The sequence below is a fragment of the Dermochelys coriacea genome, chromosome 1 (genome assembly GCF_009764565.3).
Source record: "Dermochelys coriacea isolate rDerCor1 chromosome 1, rDerCor1.pri.v4, whole genome shotgun sequence".
Lineage (NCBI taxonomy): Eukaryota > Metazoa > Chordata > Testudines > Dermochelyidae > Dermochelys > Dermochelys coriacea.
In genome coordinates, this window is record NC_050068.2 from 63,378,920 (window position 1) to 63,397,879 (window position 18,960).

General features: G+C 48.1%; 1 protein-coding gene across 1 annotated transcript; it reads right to left on the reverse strand.

Annotated features, from left to right (window-relative positions):
- Positions 1-4,498: 4,498 nt before the first annotated feature.
- Positions 4,499-9,059, reverse strand: PCDH8 (protocadherin 8). Its single transcript, XM_038401413.2, has 3 exons — positions 6,367-9,059; positions 6,029-6,236; positions 4,499-5,508 (listed from the first exon to the last, which is right to left on the reverse strand). Exons 1-3 carry the CDS (start codon positions 8,815-8,817, stop codon positions 5,135-5,137), a joined length of 3,033 nt encoding a protein of 1,010 aa, XP_038257341.1. The 5' UTR covers positions 8,818-9,059; the 3' UTR covers positions 4,499-5,134.
- Positions 9,060-18,960: the final 9,901 nt, after the last annotated feature.

The window sequence follows — 18,960 nt, forward strand, 5'->3', positions numbered from 1 at the left end:
TGATGATAGTGCAAGCATGGCTGCCCCTGGGGCAGACAGCCCTTGATACTGGGTGCACCGTTCCTCCTGTTGTCGGGTAGATTACCCATATCACTTGACTCTTTCCTGGCACTATTTTCCCCACCTTAGCTCAAAAAGAGCATCAATTAATGAACAAGAACAGGGGACCAAAATGGAGGGAAACAGCAACTGTGAAAACAAAAATGACAAACTGACCTAACAGAGCTGGGGGGCTTCCCCTATCCCTCGACTTCTGCTGGGGATGGGGTCTGGGGCCTCTGGTGAGAAGAGAATTCCCCCGCTCAGCACTGATGCTGCAGAGCAGGATCAGGGCGCAAGGGTTTCCCCTACCCCACCCGCCCGGTGACTGGGGCTCCAGGCTTCTGCCGCTGGTGGCAGATTTTTTCTGGGGGCCCCCGTTTGGCCAGGGTCCCTGGGCACAAGCTCTGTGGACCTTGTAGCTAATCTCCACTGCCTACAGTAACTGCACAACAGGGCTCCTGTCCTGCGGGGCTGGGCCCAGCTTCCCACTCTGGCCCATTGACTCATTGCTCACAGATTTGGAGGAGCCTGCCACAGTGTCACGTGACATGTGGGTCAGCGTGGAGGCCCTTCCCTGCTGCACCCCCCTTTCTGGCCCTGTCCCCCCTCCCCTGGAACACCCCTTCTCTTCCCCCTACCCTCAGGATCCCCTCCTTCCTACAGGACCCACCCTCTCTCCCCCACTCGCTCAGGATCCCTCCCTCCTACAAGACACCCCATCTCCTCCAACCCCATTCCCTCAGGATCCTCCCTCTGCCGGGACCTGCCTTCTCCCCTCCAACATCCTCAGGATCCCCCTTCCCCCAAGATCCTCCTTTCCTCCCCAATCACCTCAGGATCCCTCTTCTCTGGGACCCCCTTCTCCCACCTCAGTTACCTCAGGACCTCCCCTTGCCTCAGGACCCCCACTTTACCTCAATCAGCTCAGGATCCCCCTCCCCGTGAGCGCTTTCTCTCCCCAATCACCTCAGGATTCTCCCCTCCAAATAGGTTCTCTCCCATACAGGCAGGGCCCCTCCTCCCCATGGTGTCCCACCCAATCCCTCCCTGCCTTTTCCTGGCCCTGGTGCTGCCAGACACAGGGCTTTGCCTGCCCAAGTTGGGCATGTTCATTGGTGATAGCGTGGCTTAGAAAATGACAAAAGAGAGATTGAGGAAGGGGGTGGCTGAGTCCCCTCCAACCCTAGCCACATGCCCCCTGTGCTTCACACACCCCTCTCTTGAGTAGTTTTTTATTCCTGTGGGTAGAAATCCAGAGATGACAGCACAGTAAACAAGCCCACCCTTTGCCTTACAAAGAACTTGTAATGTGTACCATCAAATCAGTCCTTCCTCTGGCCATATTTGTGCCTCATCTAATTTAAGGATGGACCATCTCCAGGGTGTTTAAACTCATTGCCTATTCAGTCTTTGTCCTCTCTGATGGGACTGCCACAAAAATGCCAACTCCGCTGCTAGTTTGGGGGAGCTGAACAGCTGTTTGCTAAGAACTAGACTGATCCCACCAACTCATATAGGTCACTGAATAGGCATTGGGACTTTTGGTCACTACTAACTGTGGCCCACGTTGCTATCATGTGTAATGCCATAAATAAGCACTGCTCTTAGTAGACAAATACAAATATAGAAGTGAAAGCCTGTCCCAACTGAAGTCAGTGGCAAAAGTCTCATTGCTTTCCAGGATTTCACCCAGGGTCTGTGATCTGAAGAATTCACATCTTGCAAATGTTTACTCATGTGACTAGTTCTCATGCTAGTAAGCCCACTGAAGTCCATGGCAGAATTTGGTTTCTTTGAGACTCCTAGGTTGAGTAAAAGTTTGCAGGATAGGGGCCTGATGAAGACATAATGTGACAAGTGGTGATTACAAACACTGGGAAAGCAAGGTTGGAGGGCAATCGTTACAAAAATATGGGTATGTCTTGTGGATGATGCATGTGTCAGAGATGTGATATTAGTGGGTTTTGTTCCTTTCATAGCTAACCATATAGAAGGCGGATACAGACATCCAGAGAGGTGCATTTGGGGGGGAGGGCTTCAGGGCTGTTGATAGAACTGAACAACCACAACCAAGACTGCTTATTGTCACATAAGGTCAAGATCCCTGGGAATAACTGAGCCATAGATCCCAGCCTTTCCCCTTGTAACACCTCTCATATCAATGGCAGCCTAGTGTTAATCCCTGCTGTGTGACCCATAACTTCAGCCACTGATACCCTCTCTGTGATCTGTTCTAAGAGAGGTACAACTTTATAAAGAGGACTGAAGTAACTTATGATAACATTTGCATCACAAGTTCCTGTGCGCTGAAAAGGAACATGTTCTGCAGAGCAGCTGGTCCTCTGACTCCAGTTCCTCTTCTGGGTCAATCCCTTAGTCATGTAGAGATGAACTCCCATGTAGAAGTCATATATCAGAGTAAGGTAGTTGTATGGTAGTCATCTTTTCAGTATGTGTAGCATAATATACTACAGTGAAATGGACCAGATGTGAGCTAGTCCATCCCCATCCCCATGGGACATCCAGTCCTCCTTTCTTGAACATAGTGATAGACTTGTTGAGACCAATTCTCTGCTGGCAATACTTTATTGCAGAGAGTGGAGTTATGCCAGTAGAGAATTTGACACACAGAATCAGACTTTTAAGTAACTTATAGGGTTAGCTTGTCTAGGAGTTTATTATAGGGCTATTAGTGCAGCACAAAGCTAATATATGGAGAAAATGTGTAGTCTGTTAACAAAGTTAAGAGCACATATTAGCAAAATATACAGTGAAACTGTATGGAAATATGAGTTAAGGAAGTCATATCAATATAATCTAGTTTCTTTCCTTTAAGGACTCCTAACTATTTTAGGACTGCATTCCAATTTTAACAAAGAGACTAATATTCAATATCCACCAGAATTAATTACACTACATTTAGAATTACTGTTTTGAGCTATGGAAAATTAATCAATAAAATTATTTAGTTCCACCCTGCTTAGTGACCAACATGCTGCCTTAACTTCCACTCTAAATATAATGTAATACAAATTTCAATTCTGTAATTGCTACATAATTATTACTACCAAATTAGAACGCTCACCAATGACACATATCACCCATTCACATAAATTTCCCCAAACGCTACAGAAAAACATGCAGCACACTCACCATTTACAATATAGTCCTGAACCAGTCAATGGAAAGATTCCAATTGACTTCAGTGAGCTGTGGATCAGACCTTCTGCTACTGCACCTCACTGACTTACAGACAGACAATGATGCAAAATCACAGGCAATGTAATTCATGAAACCTATATTATTTCTCAAAACACACGTTTATATGGTCAGCATATAACAGATTGTTTGTTCAGGATGACGGTGGAGAGATGTTCACTGTGGGACTGGAAGGGAACTGGGTGAGGTTGAGAAGGGAAATTGATTACTGAAATTTTGATGAGATATGACTTTTCATTTGCATTCATGGGTCAGAGTCTAGTATCTTTAACTCAAAGGTCATTAAGTTTTCTGTGTGAGACAGTATGAATATAGCCATTAATATTACACTTTTCTCACTGAAGAATTGCAAATAAAACCAACATGCATTGCCTTTTGCAAATGTTCTAGCACAAAATGTTACCGTTTGATGTAAATCGTGTGTACATGTATAACTTAACTCAGAGTATGCAACTGTCCTTTGCAAAAGTTAACACTGGTATTAAAAGCTATTAGATCATTTTTGAACAACTGGCTTAGGAAAAAAAATCTTGTTCTACACCCCTGGTATTTCTTAAATGTCATTCCATTTAAGATTCAAGAATGTCTGTTTGTTTGAGAATGCAAATCATAGGGGTAGCATTGAAAGGGAAATATAACTTTTTTCCAAAGTTCCTTTCTCTTGATTATCACACATGTATATTGGGCCATCTTGCCTTCTTAATCTAGTGTATACATATTAATGTTCTATAACAATGATCCAAGCCTACAAACACACACACTGTACTCAGATGAGTAAACCCAATGATTTCAGTGGAGTTACACACTTGAGTAAAACTACTTTTGTGCATAAGTGTTTGCAGGATCAAATCCTAAACCATTTTCAGGCAAGGGAGACTAAGGGCTAGATCTTCAACTGGTGTAAATCAGAATGGCTTCACTGCTTTCAATGGAACTACCTTGATTTACACCAGCTAAGGATCTGGCTGTAGGCCACTGAGATAGCACAGATTCCACGAACACTAAGTTACTACCAGATTCTACCGTTCTTGATCTTATTGAGTAGCATCTTCATCCATCAGTGGTGCTATTGAAATCATTGGGGCTAAATGTGGAGAAAGGTGCCACTCAACACAAGTAAAGGGTAACCCTGGAAGTATAACAGTAATTCTCATTAAGGTTTAATTCTTTATACAAATGGCTTTTGTTTACCTGTTGAGGGCTGTAACCTTTGAAGGATGAAATCCACAAGCAGACCTCTCAAACACATCACAAAACCTTTATTAGTGTGTTTATTGGTGACACGGATTACAGAAACCAAATGGAATTAAATAACATTTAACTTGAAATTGACCACAGACTCAAGAAATACAGGTCACAGTTGACAAGGCAAACTTCTCAATACACTGGGTTGCTTAGATTATTATTACACTGTGAAGGAGGAATTTCCCTTATTTGATTCTAAATAATTCAGGATATCATTATTTTGTGTCTTTCAGACAATTCCTTTGGCAATAATTTCAATTTGTTTAGCTTTTATTATATAAAAATATAACGAATTTTCCTTATATACAAACATTACATTACACAATATACAGGTTAAAAACACTACAAAAATAGCAGGCCATAGGTGAACTAAAAGCAAAAGAACAGGATAGGGGAAAAGTTAAATACTGCACATTTCATAAAAATTACATTAACTACATACAGTTTTTTGTTTGCAAATACCAAACAGTATCGATGTGATTGGAAATCTTTCCCAACGACTTCATTTTTAAGGCACGTCTTGCATATTTATATGTACAACACTGAATCTGGCCAATAACTTAAGGGCTCTTGAGAGTGACCTAGTAATGTATGTGTATGCGTGTGCTTGGATGGGGAGCATGCAGCATTAAACCTTTTCACTAGTGTCAGTCTGGGGAGCTAGGTATCTAGTCGAGGGGGCTTGGTATAGGGGCACCCCAATCTCCTGAAGTTCTGGAAGCCTCCCAGAGCGAGGAGGGGACAGCAATGTGATTGTCCTGTCAAAGTCTCTGTGTAACACTTTCTCGTAGACACTCTGCAGTCCCACTGTCTTGGGCAGCTGGGCCTGGTAGTAGTTGTCCCTGCTAAGGGGGTCCCTGGGCAAGGAGGTGCTTTTGCAGAAGGTGGACAGCTGAGCTGAAGGATGAGGAGATGAGTGAGGGTTGGATCGGCCACAGGATGGGCTCCAGCAGCGGTCCGAATGGCCCAGGATTTTACATTCAGCAGTACAAGCCCATAATCCTAAAAATATAAACAAAAACCTTAGACCTGTAATCGCTGGAGAAACAGCCACATAATTCTGAGCTCATCAGAGACTTATTGCCCAGATCATCAAAAGCTTAGAACGATCGGAGTGGGGGAGGTGGAGGAACAATACTTCAGGACACTGCTGCAAAGCATACTCTGCAAGCTATCATTATTCCATTTAGCTAGCAAGCCCTAACTCACAATGTATGTCAGCAGGAAGAGCTTTTTGAAAATGAATTTTATAATAGACTGGCTGCTTCTAATTTGCACTATATGCTCGACATGCACGTAGATACTTAAGTTGCATGCTGTGAAAATGCTGGCAGGGCTACTCCTGCAGTGAGTGCTGCCTTGGAAAGATGTAAAAGGTGTGACTGCTATAAAACTGGTCCAGTCAGCTCAATGTACCATAGATAGATAGATAGATAGATAGATAGATAGATCCTTTTATTCCTGGGCCAGTTTTTATTTTCATAGCAGCCAATCTGTGCTGTGAAATGGACCGAACCCTTACCATTCTGCATGTGAGTGATGAGATCCTTCTTCAGGGCATCCCCACTGATGTCAGAGTCACTGTCGTTAAAGTCGCTGTCGCCTTTGCCACTATCTTTGCCACTGAACTTTTCCGCTTCTCGGGCCGATATGGTGTTGAAAGAATGACCCTTCCAGATGGCCACAGGTGGGGTGGATTCTTTGCTATAATTAGGAGCAGGGGCATAGGACTGGAGGGGATTGGAAGGGAGTGTGGGAGAAATAAGCATATGTCAACATCACAACCTTATCAAGATTCCCCTCTTCCAAACCGCCCCATACCTCCTTCCAGTCCCCCAAACGAGTGCAGTGTGACCTTACCTCCCCGTTAGTTGCCCTAAGTCGTTTCTGACCCTCGTAGAGACAGGCATTCACAGTGCTGGTCTCAGAAGAGGAGACCTCTTCTGCAGGTGGAGAAGGGGCTGGGCTGGTGAAAGAAGCTTTGCTGGGAAAGGATCGTGCTTCAAACACATTCCCTCTGGGGCTGCTATCCTCCTGCCTCCCCTTCTCTAGGTGGGAGATGTCAATCTGCTCTGTCAGGGGCCCGTTGTTCTTGATCTCGGTCTCCTTCTTGCGCTTGTTGCAGGTGGTTGCAATGGTGATGATGGCCACCAGCAGCAGGGTGCAGCTCCCAGCTAGGATGATGATGACAATCAGGGGAATGTCCCACTCCAAAGCCTTCCCCGCCCAGGAGCTTGGCTTGGCCACCTCTTGGCTGCTGGAGGGTGCCGTGGCAGTCACCAGGAAGTTGATTGTGGCTGTGGTGACAAGGGGGGGCCTGCCATTGTCAGTCACGGTGAGGATGACTTTGAACACCTGCCCCAGCTCTTTGGATAGGTCCCCCCTGAGCACGATCTCGCCTGTCTTCTTGTTGATGGCGAAGAGCTCTGGCCGCTGCGGCTCCTCCAGGAAGCAGAAGGCGAGCTCCGCATTGACCCCATCGTCCGCGTCTCTGGCTTTGATCTGAGCCACCAGGGAATCGGGGGGTGCCTTGCTGGAGACCCCGATCTCCACGGAGCCGTTGGCGAGCACGGGGTGGGTGATGACTGGGGCGTTGTCATTCTGGTCCACCATCCTCACCTTGATCAGGGCGCTGCTGGACAGCTGAGGGGAGCCCCCATCGCTCGCCTGGATCCTCAGGTCCAGCTGCTTGAGGACCTCATAGTTGAACGTCCTGAGCGCGTAGATGGCCCCGGTGGCCGGATCCACAGAGACGTAGGTGGAGATGGGGGCGCCCAGGACCTGTGTCTCCAGCAGCCTGTACAGGACCTTCCCGTTGCGGCCCAGGTCGGGGTCGCGGGCCAGCACGGTGGCGAGGTAGGCGCCCGGCGGGTTGTTCTCCAGCAGCGCCAGCTCGTAGACGGGCTTGGAGAAGAGCGGCGCGTTGTCGTTCTCGTCGCTCACGCGCACCGTGTACCGCCGGACGGTCTTGAAGGGCGGCGAGCCCAGGTCCTCGGCCACCAGGGTCAGGTTGTACTCGGCCACGCGCTCGCGGTCCAGCGGCGCGGCGGTGACGAGCACGTAGCTGTCGGCGTAGGCGCGCCGCAGCGCGAAGTGCTCGTGCCCGTAGAGGGCGCAGCGCACCTGCCCGTTGGGGCCCGAGTCCCTGTCCGAGGTGCTGACCAGCGCCACGAAGCTGTCGCGCGCCGCCGCCTCGCTGACGTAGGCCACGCCGGCGCCGGCGGGGGCGGGGCCGCCGCTCAGCGGGCTGACGCTGATGCCCGGCGCGTTGTCGTTCACGTCGGCCAGGCGCACGAGGACTTTGCACGTGGCCGCCAGGGGGCTGGCGCCCCGGTCCTGCGCCTGCACGTCCAGCTCGTAGGTCCGCTGCCGCTCGTAATCCACCGGCCCCTCCAGCGTCAGGCGGCCCGAGAGCGGGTCCAGCCGGAAGAGCTGCCGCGCCTCGGCCGGCACCTGGCTGCCGAAGCCGTAGACGATCTCGCCGTTGGGCCCCTCGTCGGCGTCGGCCGCCTCCAGCTCCAGCAGCAGGGAGCCCCGCGGCGCGTCCTCGCCCAGCTCCACCGTGACCGAGCCCTGCGGGAAGGCCGGGCTGTTGTCGTTGGCGTCCAGCACCCGGACGCTCACCGTGGCCGTGCCCGAGCGGGCCGGGCTGCCGCCGTCCTGGGCCACCAGCTCCAGCGTGTAGGCGGCCTGGGTCTCGCGGTCCAGCTCCTGCAGCAGCACCAGCTCGGCGCTTTTCCCGCCGTCCGCCCGCGTCTGCGCCTCGATGCCGAAGTGGCTGTTGCGCGAGAGCTGGAAGCTCTGGATGGAGTTGGAGCCCACGTCCGGGTCCAGGGCGATCTCCAGCGGCAGGCGGGTGCCGGGCGCGGCGCTCTCGGACACCTCGAGCGGGATGTGCGCCTGGGGGAAGCGCGGCGCGTGGTCGTTGATGTCCCGCACCTCCAGCTCCACGTGCACCAGCCGGTACTGCCCCTGCCACAAGCTCACCACGTCGAAAGCCAGGACGCACTGGAGGGACTGGCCGCACAGCCGCTCCCGGTCGATCCCTGCCTCGCCGATGCTCAGCTGCCCGTCCCCCTCCCGCACCCGCACCAGCGAGCTGTTGCTGAACTGCTCCATCAGGCGGAAACTTATCTCTCCGGGCGCTTTCACGTGCATCTCTTCTGCCAAAGTGCCGATGACCGTGCCTGGCGCGTCCTCCTCGTAAGTGCGGTATCTCACCGTCTTGCAGAGGGTGACCGAGAGCAGCCAGCAGAGGTAGACGAGGCGCGGCGGAGAGGAGAGGCTGCGCCCGTCCCTAGCAAGACCCATGTCACCTGCACTGAACTGCTAACCTGGAAGGGGCTGAGGATGCGGAGAAACGGCTTGTCCAGTTGTTCGGGAGTGTGTCGGCCCCTAAAGCAAGAGGAGACGGGAGGGTAACTCTCCTGCTCCCAGGCGCAGATCATGCATGCTCTGCTCTGCAAGGCAAATGAGCCGATTGCTTACAGTTGCCCTAACCCGAGAGATGCCAGCGATGCCGGTGCGCCACGCTCAGTTTATCCAGCTTCTAAACCGGACTGCGTCTCCTGAGGCTCTTTAATAGACGCGGATATGCAAATTTTACGGAGCCAAGCAGCCAATGGCAGGCGCTCTTTTCACACTGCTCTCCTGAAAGCCTCCCAGAAAATCCCTTTAATGTGGAAAAGGCTTAGAGAGGAAAACAAGAAAGGAAAATTAGGGAATCTCTTTTTTGTTTTCTTTAACTCTCTTTTTTTTTTTTTTTTGAAGGCGAGCTGCTAACGAGTTGGCACAGGGCGCGTGGAGTAAAATGCGCGGAGTGTTTTGTTAATTGTACCACTCCAGCACCCTGCTGTTGAACAGGTGCCTTGTCTTGTGCGAATATCTGCTCTTCTGAGCTACTCACTTAAAAACGCAGAGAAATAGCTTGCTGGGGCTGGGTGCGCGCGCGTGAATGTGTATTTATTATGGGTGTCTGCCTGTGATTATCGATTAATAAAGTGCTGCGCAATGCATATATAGCGGGGGTTGATTTTCTTTCCGTTGATTTCTGTATTGACCATCAGAGCAAGCCCCTAAACGAGATTGAAGGATGAACTGAAAATTGATTTTATTCAAATTTGTGCACGTAATTGTGCTTTACTCGCGTGAGATCCTGTGACCAGACCTGTAATTTGCCTTTCAGAAGATATTCTTAGGATGCTTTAGTATGCATGTCACTGACCAAGTGGCTTTCTTAAGCCTTGCGCACTAGCAGGCAAAAAAAAAAAAAAAAAAAAAAAAAAAGTTCCAAATAGGATTTAGCATAAGCCTGTGGAGATTTGGAAAGGTTTCAAAGATCAGACTGTATCAAAGGCTTATGAAGCTCTCGTTAGCTGTAGCAATATAATAGCATGGCAGGCTATCCCATTTGAGGCACCAATGTCTGTATTATTTCACTATGACAAGCTAAAGGGAAAGAAAGTTGAACAGTTTCCACAGAGAAGTTGGGCTAAGTTGAATATAATGAGCAAACGCCACATGTATCCATTATGTCCCTCTATTCATTCCCAATCACTGCCATAACTCTTTGACTAAACGATGATGGGCGCTGAATTACACACAATGCCCAGCTCATATTAAAATACATTTAAGATCTATCCCTCCTGATGCCCTGTTACGCCTATTTAGAGGATTTTCTTTTTGTCCTAATAGGGCCTCTCTGGGAAGCAACACTAGTCTCGTTCTAGAAGAACAAAATAACAGCATGAGGTTGAAACCTGGCACGAACCTTGGGGAACTAAACCATCTGCCTAGAAAAGTATGAAGACGTAGCAGTGAGTCACCAAGTTTTACTAGTCCTGCAGTCCAAGGGAATACTGAGACAGCGCATGCACGTGCATTCATTGGGGTCCCCTCCCCGCTTTATGTTAGGTCTAAGCACTGTGGGGGAATAGCAGGCTAAGAGAATTTGTACCTGATCCCAGATACGGTCCTGGTGAAAGAGACCATTAAAATAAACTCAGTGGGAGAAGAGAGAACATTGTATCAATAGTCCCTCCTGAGGGACCGACCCTTAAATGGATTCCACGTTTTAGGTCACATTCCGAAACAGAAATACACGTTGCAACTGGTACACCATGACTTTGTGTACCGCGATGGTGAAAGAAAAAGACAATATGCACTTTAAATGGAACTGAGTACTGTTTTGATCTGTAAACTTTGCATAAAAGGTATCCGCTCTGTTGAGCGGTTACCGTGCCAGTACGAAAGAGAGGAATCGGGCTGCAAGACTGGGGGGGGGGGGGAGGGAGGGAGGGAAGGCATGCTCGAAGCTTCCTACAATGTGCAAGAAAGAGCCCTTACTCGAGCATATCTATAAATGTAAAGACATCTACAGACACAAGGCTGCATGAGTTAATGCTGCCCAGAAGCGCGCTCTGCCTTCTGGTGCTCTTCCCCTTATTTGTATCCCTTCGCTGTGTATTTCAAGGATGAAAAAGAGCAATTGCCGTAGCAGCTGCGGCGGGCATTGTGTATGGGAAATACAAAGCATCTACCTCAACACCACATTGGTCTCCTGGCATCCTCTCTAGTAGCCTTCCCCTCACGCTGATTGCAACAGTTCTCGCCCTTCGCCCACGTTCCGCACATATCGATCCCCTCCGCCCGTCCGACGAGAATGTCCGATTCTAGTAGCTGGAGTCCTCCCTAATCCCTCTGTCACCAGAGGCTTCCTCCTTGGGGCTGATCATGCCTTAATGGGACCCTGCAGGACAACGAATTTGTCACTGGCCAGTACTTACATGTACAGCTGTATACAGCCCTAGTCGCAACAAGCATCCTATGAGCTTTTAAGGGCTGGTTACTAATGCAGCCAAAGCTGACTGGTATCAGTACTTTACAGTGAATAGATGCATCTGTCCATTTGTTCCAGCTGTGCGCAGGAGCCAGTCCCTGGGCCCGTTCGGACCCCCCCCCCCCGAAGTCAATGGCGAGTCTCCCATTGATTTCAAGGGAAGCTGGATCCACGTGAACAACAAAGGCCCTCTCCTGACATCCAGATCTGATCGCCAAGTTAAATTACCAGTTTGCCTTAATACTACCGACTTCTCAGTGCTCACAGCCTTTGCATAACCTCAACTGAGGACACAAAGGACCTCACTGGAGCAAAAAAGACCAGAGGGAAATTGAACAAAGTTGGCGTATTGTTAAGGGAATTGAAGACAACGGTCCAAACTCTGTTCCCGCTAGTCCGGATTCTGATTTCAATTACACAGCTACCAATCCGGAGTAATTACTGGGCAGCTTCTGATATGTCTGCTGTAAATCCGAAGTCATTTCTTTGAAATCAGTGGGGTTTCGGAGGTGTAAATGAGAGGGTAATTTGGCCCCACATCTAACAATCACAGCGATCCGGGAGTCGGGGTGTGCTTGGCCAATGAATGACATTTGCTTTAGTCTCATATCTGGTCGTAGCTGCAGTAGTCCTAATTCTTCGTGGCACAAACTGCCAAGAAATCTTTACGGCACGGATCATTCAGGCATCTGACTCAAAGCTGTGGCGAACCGTTAGATCTAAAACGAGTGGACGCAGCGCTCGGAAGGGGCTTGCTTGGGCGTGCCAAGCGTCCCAAAGCCCAGCTTCCTAATTACTGCCGGGGAGCTGTGTTAAGAGTAATTACCCCGAGTGGTGTGATGGCACGCGAGTGAAGTGAGCTCGGGTGCCTGCGGATTGCCAGCATTCTCCAGCCTGGCGGGCAGCAGCCAGATTATGGAAATGGGATTTAAAACAGCGCATCAGCGCCTCACTCAAATCCCCACGGAGTGTGTGTGTGTGTGGGGGGGGGGAATTCGCGCAGCGCTGATCTGGTCCAACAAAAGCGCCCCAAATCGCCTTGTTATCATACCAAAAGGCCCTGGCTGTCTCAAAGGAGCCCCTTTCTCTTTATCTTAGCAACTTAGGAGACAACTGTCTCGCGATCATGAGAACAAACATGGCCACAATGGTTGGCATTTTCTCGGAATGCAAATGTGGTGGGCTCAGAAAAGCTGGATTTCTCTGACTCTGCCTAATACCAGCATTGTGAAACTCGCGTGCAGACAGCAAGATTGACATGGCCGTCACGTGATGGATTAGATCTATAGGAAAGTTTTCAAAGAGTTCACAATGAGTGGCTCAGCTTGATCTGATATCTCCCACAGTTTAGAGGGAAAGAGAAGCAGGATATATTCTCATATGTAATAGGATTATCTTTTCCATTTCAAGTTCTATACAGCATGTAATTTATTTTTAATTAGGATTAGCTCTGCCAGGAAAAGAAACTAGACTTTGCTGAGAAGGCAGCACTATTCTAAGAGAAGGAGAGGCGTTCTTATTCTTTGCAAATAAATAAATCAATCAGTCAATAAAACAGGACCATGTTTTGCCTCCCACGCACTTCACAAGAGAAACGGTGGAAAGAAGTGTATTTTAAATGCATAATCAAGAATAAATCAGAAGAGGCTTTGAGAGGCATTATTTTTATGTCTAATACAGAATTCGATCGTTTTTCAGAGAGTTCCAATGGGGTGTTTTGTTGCACTGCCCTTTAGAAGGAGAGCGAGGCAGAATATCCTTTCTTTCTGTATGTCTTTCTGTCTGTTCGTACCAGTTTTCATTTTGGGCAATATACATCAATCACTCTATTATAGAAACCTTCCCAGAAAAAGTACTGTATTGTAGTTTGGAGATAATCCATTCACCAGGTTGTAAAAGAATTATTTGTACAGCTAAAAAGTTAAACATACGGAAACTCTGTTTGAAAAACCCGTCTCTGAAATATTAGTTAAACAGCCCAGATCGGTTGATTGCTTCACGTGGGGACATAAGTTCTTGCAAATTGTTCGTATTGTTACTAATAGAGATTCTCACACCGCATAATTTCTTTGAAGCAGATAACTGGAGGTTTTTCCATAGCTGTGCAAGATATTAATAAAGAAAGATACTGGCTTTCTTGCATAAATTCATTATTTTGGAGTCGCAGAGCACTTTAGAAGCAGGCATTTCTTCATGTCCGATGGCTGGAGCTTTCTGCTTCCAAACCCTCCCCGATCCACTTTTGATACGGAAATCAAGCCTGCTGTCTGTGGTGGTTTCTATGCCAGAACACTTTAGGACCTGGATTCCACCCAGTGCAACCTGAAGACTGGTGTTAGAAATTTCTCCGAAAAAGTGAAAACATTTTATACCATTAATTTCGTGTCATCAACAATCAAGGTGGGTTGATGGCCGGTACATTGCCCGGCGATAGTCTGCGGTTAAATATCTAAAAAGAAAAGGAGTACTTGTGGCACCTTAGAGACTAACAAATTTATTAGAGCATAAGCTTTCGTGAGCTACAGCTCACTTCATCGGATGCTGTGTGTCTAGTTATCGATAGATCTCGTCAAAAAGAAAGCTGACTCGGGCTGGCCGGTGAAACCCTCATTCTCTGTTCACACCGTTACTCTGTTTGTCACAGATCCCTGATCTAGAAACTGCGGAAGAAACTCGGGTCTTAAATAACCCCCCGTTTTTGATCCAGACCCGCTAAATAAACGCTTGTTTGTCGGAGATGAAAAAGGAGAGGACTCCTGGCATAGGCTGAACAAGCCACCCCACCTTACCGGCGCTATGAATAACACAGAAGCGCTGGCCTGAATGTGAAAGTCACAAGCTCCCGCTCTCGGGTTCATCAGCGCTCTACGTCTCCAAGTGGAAGACCCGGTCCCTAGAGCGTGCGCGGGCTTCCTGCTCAGCGGGCGGCTTGGCTCACAGAGCACTATAGAAACTCAGGGGCCTGCCCCCCGAAGGCTCATAGCGCATAGGGGGTGGCGGGGGGGGGGGACGAGGGCGCCCACGCGGGGGCAGGCGGCCGACTGCCTCGGATCACTTACGTGGAGGAGAAACTCCCGTGAGAACCCTGCGTGTACAATTTTAGTTTTCACTGCAGGACGGTGCGCTGGGAAAGAAGGTACATCTCCGTTGGACTCCGGCCCCCACAATCGCTGCAGGGTCCAGGCGGTAACTCTCATTTCCCATAGGGCTCGCTAGAAGCGGATTTGAGTTGATTCTCCCCACGCCTCTTCAACCCTATGATGATCCCAATGGAGGGAAAATGGGTTAGGTTGTCAGAAGGGGATATTGTGAGCCGTGAGTCACCGCCAAAGTCTGTTTGGAGTTAACCAGACCCTGTGGCTTCACTGGGAACACTGTGCCGCCGGTGTGAAGGCAGATTGGGACTCCGTGGGGGTTTAGACCAGGGAGCCTTTCCCTAACTGCAGGCAACACGTAAACAATGCATTGCTGCCATGCCCCGAAAGAATCGGTCTAATTTCTTTAGAGGGGGGCTCAGAGCAGAACCATCTGTGCGAGCTGGCTGAAAGGCGTGGGTAGGGAGCACATTGTTTATATATCCCCGAGCTGCACACGCATCTCCCCAACACAGAATTCAGAAAGCAACCCCAACCCGGATTCCGTGGTCTGGGGAGGACTGGAATGACCCCTCCTTCTGCTGAAATGCTGCTTTCATCTCCATGGGTCCCTCTTTCCTCGGCAGCTTCATGGAGGGTTCTGATCTTCCTCCCGTGATCTCCAAAAACAAACGACTTCCTTACGCTTCGCGGACTAAACAATCGCCCTGTTTAATCATTTCGATCACACCCGAGGATGTGTGGGGTTAACCTGTCAAACCCCACAAGGCTAGGCTGATCAAACCCGATGAAAACAAAGACTGGAACTAATAGGAGGAACGTTTTCGTTGTTCTATCAGTGTTTGCAACTGGAGGACTGTGTACAGTGTTTTGCTTCTGCCTTTAGCCATGTACTCTATAGACGGCAGAGGCTGCAGACCTTCACGTGAATTGCAATTTTGGGTCAGGATTATAAATCACCCGTATTATTCTTTGCTGCATGAAATGTAGACAATGCAAAATGAGTTTATAGTCTGGAATAAATAAATCACATAAACGTCAGCAAGCAGTTTTGATTCCACGAGGAAAGCTTTTTATTGGATTAATTTCTAGCCCCGGTTGGAGTGGTAGTGGCAGCTGGGGCTGTGATTCAAGAGGAGAAAACAAAAGGAGAACAAAACCACATTACAGTGAATGAAATGCTAAACAAAGTACATGCATCGTGCCCTGAAGGGATCACTCCCGCAGGTCCAGAGTGAGGACATTCCAAAGGTGGGCCCCAGCCATGAGTCAGAGCTGCGGGCGGACCTGGGAGCTGACAGAGGGTCTCACAGTTTCCCCGCTCATCTCGGCTCCCCAGTGCGAGGTGGGCGGTGCTAATTGCTAATGAGATTTGACTGGATCCCAGGCAAAAAGCAAAAGTGAGCTTATTAGAAGTCAGCGATGTTTGAGTTTCCCTCCCATCCCACAATCTATCCCTGGCCCTTCACTCATAACATCTCCTCTGAAATCTTGCCACTCACTCTCTCTGTTGACTGTCCTTCTCCGCTCTCACACTTTCCGCTCCCCCTCCAGGGCAGGGAGGCAATCATTTCTCTAAAAAAGAAACAGAGGACTTGTGGCACCTTAGAGACGAACAAATTTACTTGAGCATCAGCTTTCGTGAGCTACAGCTCACTTCATCGGATGCATTGGCTGTAGCTCACGAAAGCTGATGCTCAAATAAATTTGTTCGTCTCTAAAGTGCCACAAGTACTCCTTTTCTTTTTGCGAATACAGACTAACGCGGCTGCTACTCTGAAACCAATCATTTCTGTTTTTCTCTCTCATCTCTAGCCCTCTCCCATGCCTTGCTCACTATTCCCCCTCCTCTCCTCTGCCCCCGTTTATCATCTCCAACTCCTCTCTTTACTGTCCACGTTGTTTTCCACAGAGGAGCATTACTGGACTAGCTGGGATCCCAAGTTTAATTCCCTGCTCTGCTGCAGACTTTTTGTGTGACCCTGGGCAAGTCACTTAGTAGCTCTCTGCCTCAGTTTCCCATCTGTATAATGTGGATAATAGGACGTCCCTACCTCAAAGGAGTGTTGTGAGGTTAAATACATTACAGAATGTCAGGTTTCAGAGTAGCAGCCGTGTTAGTCTGTATTCGCAAAAAGAAAAGGAGTACTTTTGGCACCTTAGAGACTAACAAATTTATTTGAACATAAGCTTTCGTGAGCTACAGCTCACTTCATCGCATGCATTTGGTGGAAAAAACAGAGGAGAGATTTATATACACACACAGAGAACATGAAACAATGGGTTTATCATACACACTGTAAGGAGAGTGATCACTTAAGATAAGCCATCACCAGCAGCGGGGGGGGGGGGGGGGGGGAAGGAGGAAAACCTTTCATGGTGACAAGCAAGGTAGGCTAATTCCAGCAGTTAACAAGAATATCAGAGGAACAGTGGGGGGTGGGAGAAATAACATGGGGAAATAGTTTTACTTTGTGTAATGACTCATCCATTCCCAGTCTCTATTCAAGCCTAAGTTAATTGTATCCAGTTTGCAAATTAATTCCAATTCAGCAGTCTCTCGTTGGAGTCTGTTTTTGAAGCTTTTTTGTTGAAGGATAGCCACTCTTAGGTCTGTAATCGAGTGACCAGAGAGATTGAAGTGTTCTCCAACTGGTTTTTGAATGTTATAATTCTTGACGAATGAATGGACACAAATCAGACGTCAAGAATTATAACATTCAAAAACCAGTTGGAGAACACTTCAATCTCTCTGGTCACTCGATTACAGACCTAAGAGTGGCTATCCTTCAACAAAAAAGCTTCAAAAACAGACTCCAACGAGAGACTGATGAATTGGAATTAATTTGCAAACTGGATACAATTAATTTAGGCTTGAATAGAGACTGGGAATGGATGAGTCATTACACAAAGTAAAACTATTTCCCCATGGTATTTCTCCCCCCACCCCACCCCCCACTGTTCCTCTGATATTCTTGTTAACTGCTGGAATTAGCCTACCTTGCCTGTCACCATGAAAGGTTTTCCTCTTCCCCCCCCCCCGCTGCTGGTGATGGCTTATCTTAAGTGATCACTCTCCTTACAGTGTGTATGATAAAAGCATTGTTTCATGTTCTCTGTGTGTGTGTATATAAATCTCTCCTCTGTTTTTTCCACCAAATGCATCCGATGAAGTGAGCTGTAGCTCACGAAAGCTTATGCTCTAATAAATTTGTTAGTCTCTAAGGTGCCACAAGTACTCCTTTTCTTATTACAGAATGTGAGTACCTTAGATAGATGCCTGCCCCAGTCCCATCAAGTTTGTTGCTGGAAATGACTGGATCAGAGGCACTCTTCAGGGATAAGTGCTTTTAAAGCAGCCTATTCTAAGCTTCTTTGTCTTACTACCTAGGGTTTTGGGGAGCTCACACAATAGGTGGATCAGTCACTCACACCAGTCCCTGATGCAGGAAAACAAATACAAGCCAACTACCAAACATATCAGCTAGGACCTGATACAATAGCTTGTTGGTGAAGGCCCAGCAAGGTCCAGGGAATGTGCCCTGGTGAAATGTCCTGCACTACTTCTCAGCCTGGCTGCTGGGAATGGAGCAGAGGGGGAGTCACTGGGTATTGCACTACAATGATGTTCCTGAAGACTGCTTGGGGGTGTGCTTTATATTTTGCACTGACCCTAGTGTGTTAATGTCTGGTATATTTGGAGTTCCCCCACCAGTTTCTTGGCTTGTGGGATAACATTGCATTCTCTCCTCCTTCTCTGTGGTCTTGTCTACAGCCTCTTCCTCTCTGAAGGAGAGTTTAGAATTTTAGACATATAAACAAGAGAAGAAAAGGACTTCTCAGGTCCAGGCATCTCCTGCCGCTATTTGCTAGTGCATTGCCCTATATACTTATAAACGCTCATTGTAATGGGCCTTCCATCATTTGCCTTGGGAGATTATTCCACAGACTAGTAAATCTCACCAGGATATTCACTACGCACTTTCCCCTTCTTAATTTAATTTAATGTACTGCTAATTATAGTAGCACCTAGCACCACTCTGCCTGCCAGTCTTCGGTGGTTGCAGCCTTCCCGCATTTCTAAGCTCATATACAGTTGGATGTAATCTATTTATTTAAGTGTAATGATAGTGTCTACACACAAATATATTGTGATTAGTCTAATCATAATGTCACTCCACCTCTGTCTCCCCTCAGCCTATCCTAATTTCACACACGCTCTCCCACAGTTAAAGTTGAGTCTGCCATTGCTCCCAGCATGTTAGGTGAGGGGCATCAGTATAAATCCCTAAGATAGAATCCTATGGGCAGCAGAGGCAAGTGCTCAGTCTAATACTTCTAATGAAGAGGAGTCTCTTCCTCCATCTCTTCTTTCCTTCCCCCATACGTTTCTTCTTGCAGAGTGCCTCCAGCTCTGAAGGACTGAGTCCCTACTATATATAGCCTCCCAGACAGCTGTAGAGTGAGAACAGAGTCTGGCTTTGGTCCATGTCATTGCTGCTCAGGAGGCTGTGAGAGCAA